The 19894-nt window shown below is 47.4% G+C and overlaps 1 protein-coding gene across 2 annotated transcripts in view; it reads left to right on the forward strand.

Annotated features, from left to right (window-relative positions):
• Window positions 1-1057: 1057 nt before the first annotated feature.
• Window positions 1058-19894, forward strand: part of SPEG (striated muscle enriched protein kinase) — a 115124-nt gene continuing 96287 nt past the window's right edge. For both annotated transcript variants that reach the window (XM_063116802.1, XM_063116803.1), the window contains exon 1: window positions 1058-1484. In XM_063116802.1, coding sequence (XP_062972872.1) covers window positions 1067-1484 — 418 coding nt within the window. In that variant the 5' untranslated portion in view covers window positions 1058-1066. The remainder of the gene's footprint in view (window positions 1485-19894) is intronic.

Genomic DNA, 19894 nt, shown 5'->3' on the forward strand with positions numbered 1-19894 from the left:
TTATAATAGAAAACACATCTACTCAGGAGTAAACATGAGCACCATGTCTACTCAGAAGTAAGTGGGGCAAGCCAATGCATGTCTAACCAGTAGTAAGCAGAATAAGCAAACAAGAGAATATGTCAAGGACGCAAACAGGGTCTACTCCCCACACCCAACCTCCTGAAACAGTTTCTGCAAAAGAACTGAGCAACACTAGTGAACAGTTAATGAAGCAGTTTCTCCCTCAGCTGCGCTCCAAATCTCCTTGGGCCCCCTGGGCCAGAGAGAGGAATACATTGTCTTTCTCTCTTGCTAGCATTCCAGGTGTCCTTCCTTAACATGAATTGTGCCGGAGCGGGGAAGGGAGGGCTGGGCCGAAGAGACCCCCTCCCCCGGTCCCTCAGTACTAATATGGAAAGCGCCATCCACTCATGTCTATCTTTGCTAGGGAAGTTAAGCCACCCCACAGTCATACGCTCCCTGCTCTTCTCAGCTCCGGTCAAGGAATGTGACACATCACATGGCAGCTGCTACTTGAGAGCAGGAGGGGGGATGACTACAGAGGGGCTGGGGAAAGATTCACGTTGGGCTCCAGAAAAAGGAGGGGATTCTGGGCTTTGTGCGGTGCTGGGCCCACTGAACGAGAGAGTCCAGATTGCAGGAGCTACAGGCTGAGGGAACAGGCACTCAGCAAAGCGGGAGGGCTGAGCCCTCAGCCCACAGCCCGGCTCCCTTGATGTATTGGGACGGGCCGGCTGCAACCTGAGACCAGCCTAAAAATAACACCACCACTACCACCACCACCCCGCCTGCCTGGCAGAGAAATGACCTTCTGGGACTTTGTCCGGCCGGGTGGGCAGGCACCTGGAGCAGCGTCTGTGCCCCCTGGCAGGTACCCAGGAGCCGGGGGTCACACACTGAGAGGGTGAACATCAAGCAAGGGGGACGGTGGCTGGGGGGCTTGGCTGGGCCCTGGGTGGCTGGTGGGATTGTGGACTCCTAAGGCGTGGGGCTGGCATGGAATAGCACTGCAACCCAAGGCTGTGTAAACGCGACTGAGTCCTCAGCCCCTCAGCCCCAAGCCATGCAGAAATCTCAGGGTAAGAACAACCTCAGCCGGGCCACGGGAGAGGCTGTGGGGACAGGACGAGGCCTGGGGAGAGCTCCCCCAAGCCCTGCCATCCCTCCTAAGAGAGCCAAAGTCACCGCCGAGCAGACAGGCCCTGCAGCCCCCATCTTCCTGCAGGAGCTGAAGGACATGACCACCAGCATCAGCCACGACATCCTACTGAGGGTGGCAGTCACTGGCAGTCCCCAGCCACACCTGAGCTGGTACAAGGACAAGATGCCTTTTGCCCCTACCCAAGAGAAGGACGAGGAGTATGGCAGCCTCCGGATCTGCGACAGCAAAGTGGCTGATGCCGGGGTCTACAGCTGCGTGGCCAAGAACGAGCATGGAGAAGCGACCAGCAGTGCCACCGTGACCATCACAGGCATGGAAGGTATGGGCAAATCAGGGCACGGGGCTGGCGGGGTGCAGCTGTGGCCATATGCCAGGGCTCTGCTCAGCCATCCGCACCCACAATTAGCAACAAAGGTCCCACGAGGAGCAATAATCACTGCTCTTCCTAGACGCGGGCGGCCCTTGGTCCTCAGATCTAATCACACCTGATCAGCGCTTAGTAGGGCTGAGTAAGACCCAGGGTTTCTGCTCTGGGTGGGAAACTTTTTCCAGGGTCAGCACACAACCATGGAAGTGGTGAAATAATAGCAGAATGCCCCTCACCTAAGAGTGAACATCGCTTTTCCCAATGCGTTTGGGATTAGCGGAGGAGGGTTCCTGGTCACAGGATATTGGCTGTCAGGGAGGTTTGAGCCGCTGTACCTCTTTCCTTTCTAAACAAGTTGCGAGCATAGAACAGCTCCCTGCCATGAGTAGCGGCATCGTGGAGGAGGAAGAATGGGAGCTTTCAGCAGGCTGTGTTGACGAGTTGTTGTCATGGAAGCATTTGGTTCCTAAAATGTGGACCTTTGTGCTTGGATAGAATTGGGGGTTATTGTGCTATGGCGGCAGGGGGGTGGGAGGTGAAGATATGGGGTATTAGAGCTTAATTTTGAGGCAAGACCTATCCCCAGAAACTGTGCAGTTCCACCCCCTCCCCCATAATGTTGTTTAATTGCTAAAATATGAATTAAACTTAAAGGAAAGAATGCACCCCCGTTTCACTGAATCCCCACAGCTTTCTCTCACATGTCCAAGATTAGGGTGAAAAGACTCCCAAGCCGACGTGATTCCTGGGTGGGTGGGGGAGGCTGGTGGTCTCAATTGTGAAGCTAGGTGCCGCTGGGGGACCTATTAGGGCCCTTAGAAATCTAACAGGAGGGTTAAGCATGTGGTGCAGACCGTACCAAAGAGGATATTTTAACTGCAACAGAAACCAGTCAGATCTGAGGGCCCCAGGCACGTTCAACCCCCACCCCCCGCAGCCACATGAGCTCAGCAATCCTTAAGATCTGAAAGATGAGTCCTTTCAGGAAATTAAAACGCTGCACACCCCCTGCCACGTCGGTTGTTTCTCGCTCCATCATCTGAATCCACGCTCCCGCATCCTGCATAAACTTAATATGATCTGTGGTTCTGCAGTTGTGCTGAAGGGCCCCTCTGCTACTTTCAGAACTGTTTTCACCACAGACTGGAGGTGGTGGTTTGGGTTAAAATGGACTTATGGGTAAGGTGGAAGCGGCCCATAGGTTAGGGCTGTCTGATGGGAGTGTAACGGAAACATCCCCTCATTTTTCTGCATCCCAATTTTGTGATGTCTGCTCAGATTTAGAGTTAAAGTTAGATTCAGATTCAAAGTTAAAATTCAGATTCAGAGAGGGCTCCTATTCCTGAGAGATATTAACTGGTGTGGATCCCTGTCTTTCAAAAGAAGCCATTCGTGGTTATATTTCCCCTCTTCAAAACTGAGGAACCCTTTCAGGCTCAGCACCTCTAATTTCGGTATGACAGTAGGGTGACCATATGGAAAGGAGGACAGGGCTCCTGTATCTTTAACAGCTGTATAAATAAGGGTATCTCAGCAGGTGTCATTTGTATGCATGCAGCACATGGTGAAATGCCCAGGTGAAAGCTGTTGTGATGAAGCTGTTGTGATATTTTCCTTTTTATTTATCTCTTAGGAATAGGAGCCCTCTCTGTTGTGATGAAGAGGGAACTTTACCAGGTGCTGCATGCATCCAAATGACACCTGCTGAAATTCCCTTTTCTATATAACTGTTAAAGATACAGGAGCCCTGTATCCCTTTTCATAGGATCTCCCTATATGACAGTGAGACTGCTGCAATTTGTTGCAAGCCTGCTGTACCCCTATTCCTGCCCAGGGAAAAATCCCACATATGTGGTGCAAACACATCCGGCACCACCTCAGGGTTGTGCTTTCTGAGTGTGGCTAATCAACCACAGAATCACAAGGCAGCTCTTATTTGGGATGGGAGGGAATGGCGCTAGCATCCATTTAGTCAAGGAGGTTATATCCTGTATGGATCCAAATGGGACTGGGCTGGAAAACCCTCCCAGTCATAATGGGCGTTCGAAAGTGTTTCTAACCAGTTTCATGAGGGGGCTGACTAGGGTGGCCACTTACACGTTGTCAAAATAGGGGAACTGAATCACCAAAAAAAAAAAAAAAGGACAAAAGAGGACACCAATCAAATGTAAATGTTAAATTAAAATACAGTACATCCCACCACAATGGAGAAGACAGAGCCGGTAACACCTGTTCTTGCTTAGTCTGCTGTCCAGGTGATAAATGTTAATGCTCAACTTCAAGGCCTCTGCTGCTCTCCTGCCTTATGGTTCTTTGACTTTAACCCAGACTTGGATTGGACAGCCCATCTGACAGAGGACACCTTCAAATAGAGGACTCTCCCCTGCCAGCTCTCCAACATAGAGGACTGTGTGAAGTAGGACACCTGGCCATCATATAGGAGCCTTGTCAGTCTACCCTCAGCCCCATGTTAAGTATTTTCAGAGGCAACTGTGACTCAGAGTGTCACTGAGCCTTAAATGGAATAATCTTCATATATTAAAATCCTCAGGCTTTGTATAATTAGGAATTGTGAATGTCTGGGGAAATTCTCCTTCCTGTGACTGCTCCAAGGCCAGTATCAGCTCTTGGCACTCTCAGGTAGCTGCCAGGGCCCAAGCATCCCAGCAGGGCAGGCCCACTGTCCTGACGCAAATGCTCTTTGGCCTATCTCCCGGCTGTGCTCCAGGGCATTATGGGAAGTTCAACATTGCAGGCAGCTTCTCAGACACAACAGCTATTGCCATATAACCCCACAAGCCGGGAGGAGCTAACTGTCCAGTGACAGAGATGATCCTCAAACGTCAAATGGCAAATGCTTTGCTACTTGACCTGAAGGCTGAGACTCCATGGATGGCAGCACCTGATAAGCACAGAGCCAGTTCACACTTAACCTAGTTCATACTTAACCTAGCCGAGATAATTCCTTCACACCTATAATATAACGTGATGCCAGCAATCCACATGGAGGCCAGTATATCATGTGTTTTGCTTTGGTAGACATAAAGCTATAGATTCATGAATGTTTCACTTTAGGCATCTGATGAAACTGGCAGTTCCTTACCAAAGCCTATGCACCGACAAAAACAACAACTGGTTTTTATGGCACCATAGCACACTTGTTTTTTGGGGGGCTATAGTATATACCAGCCTCTCCTCGCCAACTTGGTGTCCTCCAGATCCGATGAACTACAACCCCCAGTATGCTCCAGCCAATGGCAACAGCAGAGACTGACTTTTGTTTTGTCCAGTAGTGTGATACTCTTTATTTCTCAGTGGTCTAGCCAGCAAATCAGAAAATCGCTGCCTAGATAGACTCAAGTTTGCAATGGCCCAAAACTCGACAGATTAAAAAGCAAGCCATTCTAATTGGAAAACCGTTGCGTGAAAGAACACGCATTGTGTGAAAGTTCTGGATGTGTACTATAAAGCATTAGATTTGGCATATTCAGGCATCCCAACATGGTGCCAATTTACCGGGTACTTCAGGGGCCACTATTGATCTACAATAGAATATAGGGAATTCATTACACACACACACCCATTAGGCACAAATGCCATGAAGATATCCCCTTACCACATTAGTACAAGCAGAACAAAATTCTGTTTAAAAGAAATCCAATTCGCCAGTGGGCAGAATATGGAAGGACACCTGACAATCTAGGAAAGACAGATTTAACGAAACCCATACATTGCTAATGTCAACATAGTGCAGAAGGCTGTGACTGGGCCATTTGTGTGCCAGTTCAGTCTGCTGCCCAGGTGCTGTTGATGGGCTAGAGCTGTTAGGGTTCTTTATTTTTTAAGCTGGAATGGAACAGGACAGCCTTTCAAAGAGAAGTTGCCTTTAAACAGAGGACGGTTCTCTGACAGCTCTTTAATTGGAGAACACATGGCTACTTGAAACAGTGAACTCAGGCAGCACTGGGTTGAGTTTTTTGGGAGGGTAACACATGCCCTCTGTGGGCCCAATCTCCTGCCTTACCCAGCAGCCATTTTATTCTAGAAGCCTTCTACTTTAGGCTATGGACAATTGAGCAATAATTTGAGAACTCAATTGGCTGGAGATGAGGAGAAAAGATTTAAAGCTCCATCACACCGGGGGTTAATACGCTCCCCACCTTCGCTTCTCCGCAGGTGTTTTCCTTCCTCAAATTCCTTCCTCTTTCAAAAGAGGAAGTACAGAACCAGCACAAGGCCCACTGAGTCCGCTGTTCTAATGGCGCTGCTTCTCCTGCACACAGCAGGAGAGAGCAGCAATTCCGAGTTTAAAAAAAAATCAGACTTAATGAGGTTTTTTTTTTTTGTCGCGCAAGGAAGGCCAGAAGGGGCGGAAGGCAGACAATGTCATGAGAGGGACCTGAGCAAACTCCGTGAGTGCCCAGTAGCGAGCGTGCAATAAAACACTTGTCGGATGGAGCTTTAAATCATCTCAGCCTCCAGTCTTATTCTTAAAACCTATAGATCTGCAGATGAAGATGACATGCCCACCTCCACCCCTTGCCTGTTTTGAATAAGCTTCTAGCAGAAAGCAGTAAAGACTGTGCGCTGCTGGAGGGGGGGGGAGTGTGGAGGAGGATGAACATTCGAGAGCGAGTACTTTGTAAATTCTATTCGTGCCTGGCAAGGTGGAAATGAATAGGATGACAGGCTTTCTTCCTGATTTGGGGGTAGCAGTCCTTCCTCCCAGCCCCATCACAGCAGCTCTGTACTCTCCGGCTGACATTTCTTTTATACTGATCCAAGCACCTCCATTAAGAGTCCAAAAGCCATTAAGCCAGATTGCAGTGGTCCGTAGGGACTCCCAGACTTGGCTTTGAACATTTCCCCGTCTAATACAATGCTCTTCCTTAATAGCTGTTTCACACGTGGCCTGTTTCATCTAGGATCTTGTTTCTCCAAAGGAAACTGTACATGTAGAAAAATAGGTGTGATGATAAATGCACAGCTTCCCCCCCCCACCACCACCACATGTACATGCCATACCACAGGAACTCACTGCCACTGCAGTGCATACATGCTGTGAAATAGACATTTGTGCACTGCCACATCTGGCAGTGTGTTGCACCATTTCACTGCAGCTTGCAGTGAGAACTATGCAAGAAATTCGTTATGTAGGAAACAGCCTTAAGTGTGAGATTCTCCGGGGCACTCCAGCACATGCTGGTTTCACAGTCAAACCTACCTTCTTCCCTAATCTGTACAGCCCGGCACATTCTACTGGGATGCTTAATCCAGTGCTCCAATTGCAGGGGACTTGAGGGGCTGTGTCCCCTTACCTTTTGTGATGGCGTATTAGCTACTGTTTTTAGAAGGCTAATGGTGGCGGCTGGGGGGGTGGGGAGTGGGGACATGACTTGGCCAAGGGTTTTGATTAAGGACCCTCTACCTTTCCTCTTATAATTTGAGCACTGATTTCTCCTCTCTTCCCTATTCTTTCTGCCAAAGGCTATTGGGTTTCATTCAGTCAAGAAAGAAGTTGACAAATACAGATTTACCCCTGGAGGTGCTGTGCCAAGCAGCCAGCTGAGCACCACAGGAATCAGATGAATCATGATCCGCCTTGCTTTCCTAATACCTCCAGCCCCACAGGCCTGCCAGTATCCATAAAGTATGCTGTGTATCACGTAGGTACGAGGGGTGTAGAAAAGGTGCAACAAAGCAGAGATTGGCCATTGATTAAAAAGAGGCAGTGTGAGTCTTACAAAGAAGGCTTTTGAAGGTATGATGTACTTTGTGGGCAATTCCTTTGTTTTCAGGGACCCGTGCAGGCATCAAAGTGATGACAGGGGCTGTCTTAATGTCTTTGCCCAGGGTGACTCCAAATCTGCGCTGCATCAGTTATAGGACGCAGCCACCAATTCGGAGCCATCGTGGGGCAAGGAGCTGAAGACCCGCAGCAGAAAAGTCAGTGACTTACCCTGATTTTTCCTGGCCGAGTGAGGTTAGTGCAGCTCTTCCCCATCTGTCCTCGCTGGAGCGATGCGCCTGGGGGATGCGTTCCCAAGGGGAAGGCGGCTGGCCTCTCATTCATTGCTAGAATCCATGGGAGGGGGAGAGGTGGCCAGGCAAGCCTAATGGCCACCAGAGAGCCTGCGTCGCCTCCCCCAGTGGGAATTATTCAACTCCACCCCACACCAGTTTCGCAGCGGAGCAGCACCTACTCAGTGCCGTGAAGACAGCCCCACAGGGACACAGAAAGTGTTAGTCTCTAGGGCAGCCTTCCTCAACCTGGGCGCTCCAGATGTGTTGGACTGCATCTCCCAGAATGCCCCAGCCAGCATTCTGGGAGTTGTAGTCCAACACATCTGGAGCGCCCCAGGTTGAGGAAGGCTGCTCTAGGGCATGGATAAACAAGGTGGCTCTCTCAGCCACCTTAGTCTCTAGGGCAGGGGTGAGCAATGTGGCTTCCTCAGACACCTTTCTTGGTGCCTGCCAAGGTGCCCAGTTCCTCCCACTTTATATTTTAAGAGAAATAGTGAAGCTAGAGGCTGGGAGGGAGGGAGGGAGGGGAATAAGGCAAAGGGGTAGAGGAAAGAGAAAGAACAAGGCCAGAGGCTATCAAGGGAGACGAAGAAGAAGAAGGTTGGGGATGGGGAAGGGAGAGAAACTGTGAGGGAACAGGCTGGCGGGTGGAGAGAGAGAGCAAAGGGGAAAGGTCTGTGGGTGGAAGATTGGGCGACACAAGAAACAACTCTTTCCTTTTCTGCCACCCCACCAACAGCTGATTTGGAGCACGTTCAGGAATACAAAGGAGAACTTGGTGCCCTAACATTTCCCAAGGTTTTTACTTTAAAAAATGGTTTGGGTGTCTTTTTGGTTTTTGTTTTGGAAGGCTGCAGAAAGTCGAGAGCTCCGTGGGCGCTGCTGGAGGTTCCCACAGGCGCTATGGTGCCTGTAGGTGTCACACTGGGGACATCTGCAATGTGTGAGATCTGGGGGGCTGTCTATATGCATGGAAAGCCCCGGGGTGGCTGTGTGGTGCTGCTGCGTCAGTTATACGACACAGCAGCCACCTCGAGGCCATCATGGGGCTTTCCCATGAAGCTGCAAAGCAAAAAAGTCAGGGCAAGGCGAGTACAGTGCATTTGCCATTCATCCTCACTCTGGAGTCACAGCAGAGGCATGGCTGGGTGGATGGCAACCCCTGATTGGTCGCCATCCACCTGGGCAGAGGGTGGGCCCGGCCACTGGAAACTCCACACTTTTGCTGCTACATTGGGATTAGCCACCACCACCACCACCCCAATGCAGCAAAAGTGCGGAGTTTTGCTTATTGCAGCGGCAACCCACCGCCATATAGGCAGCCCCCTAAGCTTCATTTAGTTCCTAGAAATCCCAAACTTACTGTGTGTCCTCTGGAAGGGGTATAACCCACTATCCTCCCCATATTTACAGGATGGTAGGTGGCTTCAGTCTGCGTTGACAGCAGAACACCCATATATAGAAAGGAAATAACATTACAACAAAAAACAGACTTAGTTATTCTTTTGTAACCCTTAATATTTGATGCATAACCAAAGAATTTCACTGTTAGTAACTACACTTGATAGTAAGATCTCTTTGTACTTTTAACGATCAGATTGCTATTGCTTTATTCTAACCCATTCTTTGTACAAGAAAATACAAATATCTTTAGTAATGTAAGGCATCATAACTCAACTGGCTCACAGTTCTTTGGACCTGATGTTTAGATTGTCCTTTGAAGGAGGCAGGGTCTCTCCCCCACCCCCTTTCATACTTGGGTCCTGCAAATAGTTAAAAGGAGGCCTGCAAGCTCTGCAGGCTTCCACAAGCCCCCTCCCCCTGGTGTAGCTTCTCTTCCTTTGCCAGGCTGAACAGTTGAAGCCTTCTGAGAGCGGTCAAGCCCACCCTGGAAAGCCCCATACTGGGCATGCGCTAGGAAGTGGTGGGGGTGGGCGAACCACCACACCCTATGCTGGTAAATACAAGCTGAATTTCTTTTCAGTAATGCTAATAATACAGACTGTGACAACAGCATGGCTTACATTAGCACCATATATCATGTAGCTTTTGGGACCAGTGCCTCGGCAACATCAGGATTTTATAGCTCCTGAAGAAGGATTAAGGTTTTTTGTTGTGGTGGTGGCTGTTTTTACAGGAGAGCAGCCCAAATCCTGGGCACAGTTAGGTATGCTTAAGACTCAGCTGCCCAGAAAGCATTAGCCACTTTTCCTTTTACTCCAGCGATGCGGTGGGGTTTTTTAAACAGAAGAACCAGAACTTATGCTGAGCAGATTTCACGTTGACAGCTCAGTCCAAAGGGGTGGCAACTGCCATGATTGTACCAGGTATTCAATTCTAGTAGAGTGGCCAGGTGTCCTAATTTATGGAGGACAGTCCTCTATTTGAAGGGCTGTCAGATTTAAAGATCAAGAGCCATCAGAAGGGAGAGCAGATCAGCGGCCTTGAAGTTGTCGATCAACAGTGAGCCCATGGACAGTACATTGGGCGGGCACACGGGTCACAGGCTTCCTCATTATGGCAATATTCACAGTATTTCTATTCAAATTATAGCCGTTATTTCTAAATTTGCATCTATACTTATAAATCAGCATATGCAAATTTTTATGCAAATCGTCATCCTCTTTTTTTTGGTGATGCGTCTACTGTTTTTGGGCAATTTGTAAGCAGCCACCCTAAGCCAGGTGGAAGGCATCTAATTATACTAATCAGAAATAAACTTGGAATCAACAGAGTCTCGGCAGCATCAATACAACCATTCCCTGCCTTGGAAAAGCTTATTTATTTATTTTATTACATTTATATACCGCCCCATAGCGGAAGCTCTCTGAGCGGTTTACAAAGATTAACACACCATTGCAATAAGTAGCAAGGCTTTGTGGGTAAATTACCTATTTCCATCATAATCATAGAACAGGTTTTAAAAAAGGAGTTTTATGTACAAGACCTGCACGATTTTGTGTTTCTTCTTCACTATGATCTAGAAAAAACAGACTCTTCAATTAATCAGCATTTCTAGATCAGGAAGGTTTATCAGTATAGTGCTGTCCAATGAGCCCCCAGTGGCCATGCTTGCAGCTGCCATTTTAGTTTTCCCAAAATGCAAGGCCCCAGAGGTTCTTGTGGCATTGTGGGTAAAAAGGATAAGGTAGCTGCCATAAAAAGATGGTATCTTCCATGTTTTTATGGTAATTTTAGGTTGACCCACATGGCATTTGTTTTGTCTTTACCCACAATACCCACAACAGAACATCCAGGGCATTGCATTTTGGGGGAAACAAGAAGGTGGCTGCAACAGGGATCACTGCTGGCAGTGGGCCTAAGCAGCTGCCTGAGAATGCCACACCATTCAAATGATGTCTAGTTTGGCTCTGATCTATGGCCCCTCCCCTTAATTAAAGCCACCTAATGAGTTTATTACCTGAGGTGAAATTCAATCCAGAGCCGGCCTTGCTTTAAGCCCACACTCTTGACCAATTTAGCACACCACCCCTATTCACCAATGTCAGGTTCTCAGTCAAATCCCCTCACTCGAGCAAGATGCTTTTTCATGCCAGGTCTTTGTGTCCTTGCTGTGTTTTATCAGGCTCCCCCGGCTCCTTCCTTCCCCTTGCACTGCACTCTCTTTGCCCCTTCCCTTGGCATCAGTCACTGACACCCTCATTCTGCTGCCCTCCGCTCTTTGCCACTTTTCTTCCCTGCCTTATCTTTTGCCAAGGACTCACCTGGCCCTTTTCATTTCACTCGCTTTCTGACTTGGTGCCCAGCCTTTTCATCTCCATGCTGCAGTGCCATCTTTGGGGACAAAATCTGCAGGAACATCCTGTGCTCAGCTTTGCCAACCTTCACAGCTACTGACTTCACTGCTTAGTTTAAGAAGGGTGGCAGGAAGGGGCTGCTACCTGAGTACCTCTGCAATTCAGAGAACAAGGGCCCAATCCCAGTCTCCCTAGTGGGATAAGAACACCGTGGCTTCGCCACCTGGCAGGAAGAGAGAAGAAAAGGTACTGTCAACGTTGCTGGCAGGGCTCCGAATGTTCATGCCCGGTGTCAATTGGCATCCTTGCCATTGTCCTACCTGGCTATGTTAGTGGAGGGAAACTTGCTACATCTGACGTACTCCTTTAGTTATGAGTATACAAAAGGAGTGCACAGGGGCTAGATGTTTCAAACATCAGCATCTGGAGAGAATGTTGGAAGCACAGCACCGTAGGCAGCCCATTTGCTTGTCTCAAGGGGCTCTACACTCAGAAAAGATGAATATGCGATTGGACAGCTGCCAGGCTGTAGACAACAGCCAACACAATAAACCCTGCAGGTTATTTGCTTGCTGTAAGCAAACAGTAAAAAATACAGTGGTTAAACATACACACAAACACTTCCATAAACACATTTGCAAATCTGCACATATCTACTCCTTTGTACTTTCTGACTAGCAATTTTTAAAGCAAGCATACACAAAAGCTGAGATAAAGTGTGGAAAGGAAAAAGGGTGGGCTGTGGTGCATTGGAACAGATCCCAAGTTCTTATCTGGAAACAGTGCCTATATATCTTTAAATGTATATAGTATGTACCTTTAAATGCTCCAGGGCACAAAAGAGAATTCAACTACAGTGACGTATGTCCTGTTCCTTCTCTCAGCTATCTCTTTCTTCACTTGATATGGTGCTAAAAGGGCCCAAACAGATATAACCTGGAAAAGCTGTAGGGCTAAATCTTTTAATTAGGGCGAGCTCCAGGTTTGAGGAGGCCCTTGGCAAAATGCCCTCTATAGCACCCCTTCTTCCTTGCTAGGTAACTGCCTAGGAATGCCAGGTTCTGATTCCAAGTCTGGCTCTCAAAAAAATTGCTATATGTCTGCTGGGTGGAAAAAGCCCGGTAGAGGTACTTTTCTTGTTTCTCCTCTGCCAGTTTGGAAGCAATTCAGGCAAGGGGGTTTAGATCCGGAAAATAGCAAGGGGAAGAGCTTGAAGATACCCCTATCATTGCTCTGATCAAAATAATGGAGCTGTTGGTAGAGAATAAAAAGAGGAAATTGGAGGGGTGTGGGGAGATTTTAATTTTTCTCATCCACCAGGAGGCCTCAGTTAATAAAGAATTGTGAATCTCTGTAAATATGTACCCAAGCATGTTGTGTGTGTGTGTGTAGGATGTGGGGATCGGGGGGGGGGGGGCATCATGTGTATATCTGTAGGTGCATATGTTGGAAAGAAGAAGGATTTAGTATACTTAGGAAGAGAGGGAAGGGTTGTTGCAGCTTCTAGCTAAATTTGCAGAGGAGGGTTTCACCTTGGTCCTGAAAGCCCTATTACCTAATCCTAGATGTGAGTGGATTTGTTATCATTGTTTTGCAGTGAGGGATATGCACTTTGTGCATGCCTAGAAGTGCCTCCTTCTTTATTATTTCTCATACTATTGCAGAATGGGTGCCTGAGCTGAGTCTTGCTGCTAATCACTACATTTTTTTATTATTAAAAGATATTTTGTTTTAGTTCCCTGGACTCACTCTTTAGAAAGGAGTTTAAGATGAGGCCTTCTCTTATCTGCCTCTTCGCCCCTGCCAGTACCTAAAACAGACCCGTTCACTATGTGGATTGATTTCCAGCAATAGATTTGCATCACTCTTCCCTATATCTGTTATACTTCATCAGCTTTCTTTGTTTCATGTGGTTCATAAGATTAATTTTGTGTTCCCAACATTGTCCCACTGATATCACATACACAGATGGAAATCTTTTCTCCATTCCCTTTTCTTTCACGACTCCGCATCAGAATGTTTTCTCAACTGGATACCCACAAACATCAATTCGACCCTCTGAGAATCAATGGAGGGAATCAATGGAGATTTATGATATCTTTGTTAAAAATATTTTTTTAAAAAATCATAAGTGTTGGAAGGTCTTTTAGAGCTTCTTCAGAAGGGAGGGGATCGCGTTTCCTTCCCATCGCTTTGAATTCTGCTTCTGTCCCACTATACTGACAAGCAGCTTTCTTTTTCTTGAAGAAAGAGGAAGTAAACAAAGACCACGTGGCCCATTCAGTGGCTGTTTTTTCTTTTTTTGCATTGCTTTCCTGCACACAGCAGGAAATGGCGGCACGTTTCACTTCAAACCAAAAAAGACAGATTTTCTGGGTCTTATTATTTTCATGGAAAAAGGACCAGAAGGAGTAGGAGATACATGGGAGGTGGACGGCAGCATCAAAAGGACACGCAAACATCTGTAAGTGGCCAGTAATGAGAGTGCTATAAAATGCTCTCATATAGTCCAGCCCCCTATTCAATGCAGGATATTCAATGCAGGTTACAACTACAGCTTCCCTGACAGATGGTTGTCGACGTTTTGCTTAAATACTTCCAGCAAAGGAAAACCCAGCTATTCCTGAGACAATTTGTTTTACTGTCAAACAACTTGAACTATTAGGAAGTTTCTCTTATTGTTTAGACAAAATGTACTCACCTGCAATTTCCACCCATTAGTTCTTGTCTTTCCCTGTGAAGCAAGGGACAACATATCTACTCCATCTTCTGCATGACAGCCCTTCAGGTATTTGAAGATAGCTATCTCGTCTCCCCTTAATCTTCTCTTCTCCAGGCTAAACACAGCCTGGCTTTTTCAAATCTTTTCTCATAGGGTTTGGTCTCCAGACCTTCCCCCAGCCTGGTTGCCCTCCTGTGGAGATACTCTCTTTAGTTTACAAATGCACAGTTGAGATGGAAAGATAGGGGTGAAATAAGGGGAAGAGTGCATACAGCATGGGCAGTGAACCAGAGTGGTAGGATGGATGGAGCGCTGGATGCAATTCAGGGAGACCTGTGTTCGAATTCCCGGGTGGCCTTTCCCAGTCTAATCTGCCTCAAAGGTTTGTTGTGAGGATAAAGCAAAATAACTCCATGTTTACCACCCTAATACACCATCACATCTCCATCACACCTATTTTCCCCCCTGGTTTGCCTGTGCGTTTGTTTACCTCAGCTTCATAAGCGCTGATCGTAGCTAAACCGGTGAGCTCTCATTTCACTTGTCTGCTCTCCTGCTGCTATTGCGATGGCCCCACCCTGCCCCTTCTTCTTCCCCCTCCAGTTCATTGGTTCTTGTTGTTGATGGACATTGTGATCGATGTGGCAGCCTTCCCCCCTCCCTCATTGGAGCTCCTATAGGAATTAACCAAAATGCTTATATCTGCGTGATTTTTAAAGCTAAAGAGATGAAACTTGGGACCTTGAGAGCTCTTAAGCAGAGCTCTCGGCATATCAAGTTTGAATGAGATTGGTTCATACCTTGATTTTTTAGGAGTTTTTAATTTCCCCCCCCCCCCTTAAACCATTTCCCTGTTTGCATTTGGGGAGGATTTATTTTCCTTTACTTTGAGCTGTGCATATAAAATTGAGATCTGCTGGTTCCCTTACTCAAGAGTAAATCCCATTGATTTCAACTGTATTTACATCCAAGTCATACTAAAATCTGATGCATGCTTACCTTTGAGTAAACCCCATTAAACAGAGAGAGACTTACTTCTGAGTAAACAGAAGTAAGGCCTCAGAAGTAAGCATAGGGTTGCAGAGCACTTCTTTCCAGTGTGCTGTTTTAGACTTTTTTAAAAAAGAAGCTTCTGAGTGACCACACTATTAAAAGTCAACTTCTAGCATTCCTGACCACTGGCTATGCTGGCAGGAACTGAATGGAACTGACATCCAAAACATCTGGAGGATGGCTGGTTGGAGAAGGCTGCAATAGGACACCTCATCCATTTAGATGGTCCCCCACCCCAACCCACAGTGGGCTGTAATGGGAAGGTTGTGCCCTAAAGCCATGACACATTTAAAAGTATTTGTTTACATTATTTCCATGCATTTTGCATATTTCTTCTCATTGGCAGATAAGTGGACTAGAATCCAGCATCAATGGTAGTCAAAATGGTTGCACTGAACAGCCTAGGAAATGCACTTTATTTATTATTACATTTATATCCTGCCTTTTTTCCTCTTGCAAGAAACCCAAGGTAGCTTACATGGTCCTCCTCCTCTCCGCTGTATCTTCACAACAACCCTGTGAGGTAGGTTGGGTTGAGAGTCAGTGACTGGCCTAAAGCTATCTGGTGATCTTCGAGGCCAGGCGGGGGGAGGGGGGACACAAGAACCTGGATCTCCTGAGTCCCAGTCTTACAATCTAACCACTACACCACACTGGCTTTCTTTGGCATTATCTTATACAGATGTGACAAGTTGAGTGCCTTTGGCACTGTCCATGTGGAAGCCTGCCTGGGCCAACAACAGGCTGTAAATTGGGGAAGTGTTGTCCTCTAGATGGGGCTCCATCGACTGGAGGTGGTGGCACGTACAAAAGGCATCGCTAGTCCCAGTTTCGGTGTGATGGCTCTGTTTGGTGCAGCTGTCCAGTCAGTCAGCCTCCCGCTTGGGGTTTGGTGGTTATTTTTGCTATGGAATGTGCCAGCCCCTCAGATTCTAGCAGGGCAGCCAGAGCTTGAGTTACACGCCAGGCAGAGGGCAAGTGCCAGGCCCACAAGGGGAATAAATATAGTGCTTACGCTAGAACATTGCACTGCATCTTCAGGCATCTTGGCGTTTCTCTGAGCATTGCAGGGCCCTGCCTGAGAAAATGGCTGCCTTCTTCTCCCCTCTCCACAACTGCATTTCCCCACTGTCACCATTTCACCACTTTCAGTCCCAGGAGGAGGAGGGTGCCTGCATCAGCCTTCACCCATATGAAGCTAACAGTCAGAGCTGGTATCAAAGGTAGGCATGCCAAGAGCCTATACCCCAGCTGGCAAGATCTCTCTGGAGATGTTCCTCCTTAAGATTGCAGCCTGTTTGTTCACCTGCCTGTCTCTCTGGCCCAAACTACAGTAACGGTGAGAAGGATAAACATTAGGTGCCACTTCCTACTTGCTCACTGCCTGTCAAGCAAGCAAGTAGTAGCAATGATGAGAAAGAGGAGGAGGAGGAGGTAGTAGCTGGTGGCAATGGTAGTGAGAAAGACTCACTGAGGGAGGGGGCCCATTGTACGTATCTCAAAAACCAGGAGCTGGCAGTGGTGGTAGAAGCCATTGCCAGATAAGGGACATTGAGGAAGAAAAAGATTCCCATTATCCCTACCTTCTGTATAATAAAATGAGGCCACAGCCAAGTGAATGGGAGCCGACAGAATCCCGTCTGAACAAAGTAAAATAATTCTGCAAATTAAACAATAGCATGTTAGGGAAGAAAGCTAGTCTGAATCCTTCTCTCACTCTCTCTCTCTCTGATACGCTTGTTTTGCATATGCAGAGTATTTTAGTTGGGAGAGTGTTCAAACATGTGATTCCTTCATTTGCAGCCTGTGCATTCCAGACAAAAGCCTTTATTATTTGACTATGCTGAAGTATAAACTGGCCCTAACACAAGCCCCATGACAGTTAATTGGGGCAGAGGCTGAGTATGTTCAGGCAGCATTCACTGGCGTAATACAGTGAGAGCAGTTAAAAAATTTTTAAGGTATAAAAGAATAATTCAGACTGGTGTGGTCATGACTGGGAGTGACCAACAGGAAAGGGCAGGAGTGAGCAAAGCCAGCTCACTTGGGAGCAGCTGCCTCAAGGCACTTGGAGTGCCTTAAAGCAATGGATCCTCAAGGTGTGGGAGCTACTAGTCCTGAAGGCTAAGTGCAACTTCCAGTATAAGAGGCAGTAAGCCTATCTACACTGGTTGCTGGGGAACATGGGTGGGAGGGTGCTGTTTCACTGTGTCCTGCCTGGGGGTTCCTGCCACTGTGTGATCACCCTGGGTCTGATTCAGCAGGGCACTTCTTACGTGGGAATGAGAGGGGGGGGCCTCCAAATGTCGTGCTGTGGCCCCACCACCCTCAGCAGTCAAACAGCCCCACTCCCCCACCATGTCCTTCTCTAGAGCCCTTAGGCCTAAAACCTCTCCCCTGGTACTGAAAATACTGAGAGCCAAACTAGATATGCCCTTAATTGCATTCTTTGTTGTGTAAATAGCAGTAGAGAAGAAGCCTTGCATTTTCTAGATCATGGGGTAGAGGTGTGGAAGGGGAGTTTAACTCTTTTTTCTCCCTGAAGTTAGAATTTTTCTTGAATTGCAATTAGCAGCTTTGGAGCAGTGATTAAGAGTTAAACTCCCCCTGCCGAAGCTTCATCTCAGCTGCTACTTACATAGCAAAAGAAAAAAGTGCACAATTACATTCACACAATCAATGTCATGCATTGAGATAGGTGGACTAATGCCTAACTTTCTATATTCCTGTTTCTGAACCTTAAGTTCCTTATAGTCACTGTGTAGGGTGACCATATGAAAAAGAGGACAGGGCTCCTGTATCTTTAACAGTTGTATTGAAAAGGGCATTTCAGCAGGTGTCATTTTTATGCATGCAGCGCTTGGTGAAATTCCCTCTTCATCACAGCCGTTAAAGCTGCAGGAGCCCTGCCCTTTTTGTATCTGATCACTCTACAAAAAGAGGGCAGGGCTCCTGCAGCTTTAACTGTTGCAATGAAGAGGGAATTTCATCAGGTGCTAAGTGCATAAAAATGACACCTGCTGAAATGCCCTTTTCTACGCAACTGTTAAAAGATACAGGAGCCCTGTCCTCCTTTGCATATGGCCATCCTATCGTTATGACTAGTCTCCACTGATTGGAATTTCACTGGAATTTGTCTAATATCGCCTTTAAAAAGCCAATCAAGCTAGTGACCATGACCACATCTTTTGGGTGGGAGAAAATTCCATAGTTAACCATGCTCTGTGTAAAGAAGTAAAATTACATGATGGGTAGAATTTTGCCGATGAAACCTCCATGCTGGTAAAAAATGTCAGGGAATAAATTTGTGTCTGTCATTTTAACTTTAAAGCGGGGTTGTGTGTTTGCAGGACTTCTATCAGCCTGAGAGTTGATTTCTGTTTCGGAGAAACTCTTGGGGGCCACATTCCACTGGTAGCTTGGGCCAAAGGCAAAAAGGGTGGGGCTGAAATACCCAAATGCTGGCATAGTTTGGATTAAAGCTCTTACTCTCGGTTACTGAGCCTTAAGAGAAGCATTTCAACCTTTTAGAATGGAGGGGAAACTGTGCAAAAGGCAGGAAACCACCAGGTGGTCCTTGGCTGGGGGGCAGGAGCTGTGGCTGGCCAGGAGAAGGGGGCGCAATCTTCTTGGGAAGCTTGGAGGGCCAGTTTGGCCCTTGGCCTGAGGCTGTGCACCCCTGTGTTAAAGACACAGGAGTTTTCCCCCACCAAGGCCTGGCAAGCAACCCCAGTTCACTGCGGAGCAGGGGTGGGCAACCTCCAGCTTTTGACTCGGATGTGGGGGCCTCCTCCTCTTGGCCTGTGGTTCCCCACCTTGGCCCTGCCTCTTGTGCAGCATTTAGGCTTTCTTATTCTTTTTTTAAAAAAAGCTTCCACTAGTGTCAAGGGGACGCTTTGTTTCAAAGCTCTATTGTCATGGGAGAAAAGAGGGGAGGTAGGTGGGGAGGGGAGGGAAGGAAGTCAGACAGAGAAAAGGAGAAGAGATGGAGTGGAACGGGACTGGGGTGCATGTGAAAAAAGAAGAAGAATGGGTTGGCACTGGTCTTGCCCAATTTTGACTCTGCGCCTGTCCATTTTGACTCCACTGGCATAGGGGCCCTGACAGATTTCCCTGGAAAAAATATGGACTGCAGAGTGGGGGGATTTCCACTCCTGCTGTGAAGCCACAGTTTCCGTGTGTGTGTGTGTGTGTGTGTGTGTGTGTGTGTGTGTGTGTGTGTGTGTAGTTCAACAATAAAGGGGAGATGCTGGTGTTTGGGTTGCTGACTTTTTCCTGCCAGGGCTCCCGCACTTTTGACTGCTGCTTGGCAGCCAGTAAAGTAGCAGGTGAAGCTTTTCTCAGCATGGAGGTGAAGGGTTCAGAAGAATTTTATCTGCTACATTTCTACCTATGTGCAGCTCTTAAAAGGCTCAGGAACCCTGCCATTAAAAAAAAAAACCCAAAAATCCAACAGTTTAGCAACTTTCGCTGGCACACTTTACATCCTCATTCTTGTAAAAGCAACAGGACAGCAAGCTGTTTCTGGCCTCATCTGTTGAAAAATGCTGGTGCCTCCTGTTTGTGTGTGTGTACTTCCACTGTGATACGGCTCTTGCCTTTTGTTCAGGTTACACATCCCCACGTACAGTATATAGAGCAATCTTGCGCCTTCCTGGGCTTTTGGCTTACTTCTACAGGCCAGTTTGTGTCAGATGAAAATGTATATGGTTTCTTCTCCATTAAGCATGAAGAAGAGAGCAAGGGGCAGGAGCAGCCTCCTGCAGGGTTCTATGGGGCGGTGGGGCGCCTGCTGGTTGTGGTTA

The sequence above is a fragment of the Elgaria multicarinata genome, chromosome 2, assembly GCF_023053635.1.
Source record: "Elgaria multicarinata webbii isolate HBS135686 ecotype San Diego chromosome 2, rElgMul1.1.pri, whole genome shotgun sequence".
In the NCBI taxonomy this organism is placed as follows: Eukaryota; Metazoa; Chordata; class Lepidosauria; order Squamata; family Anguidae; genus Elgaria; species Elgaria multicarinata.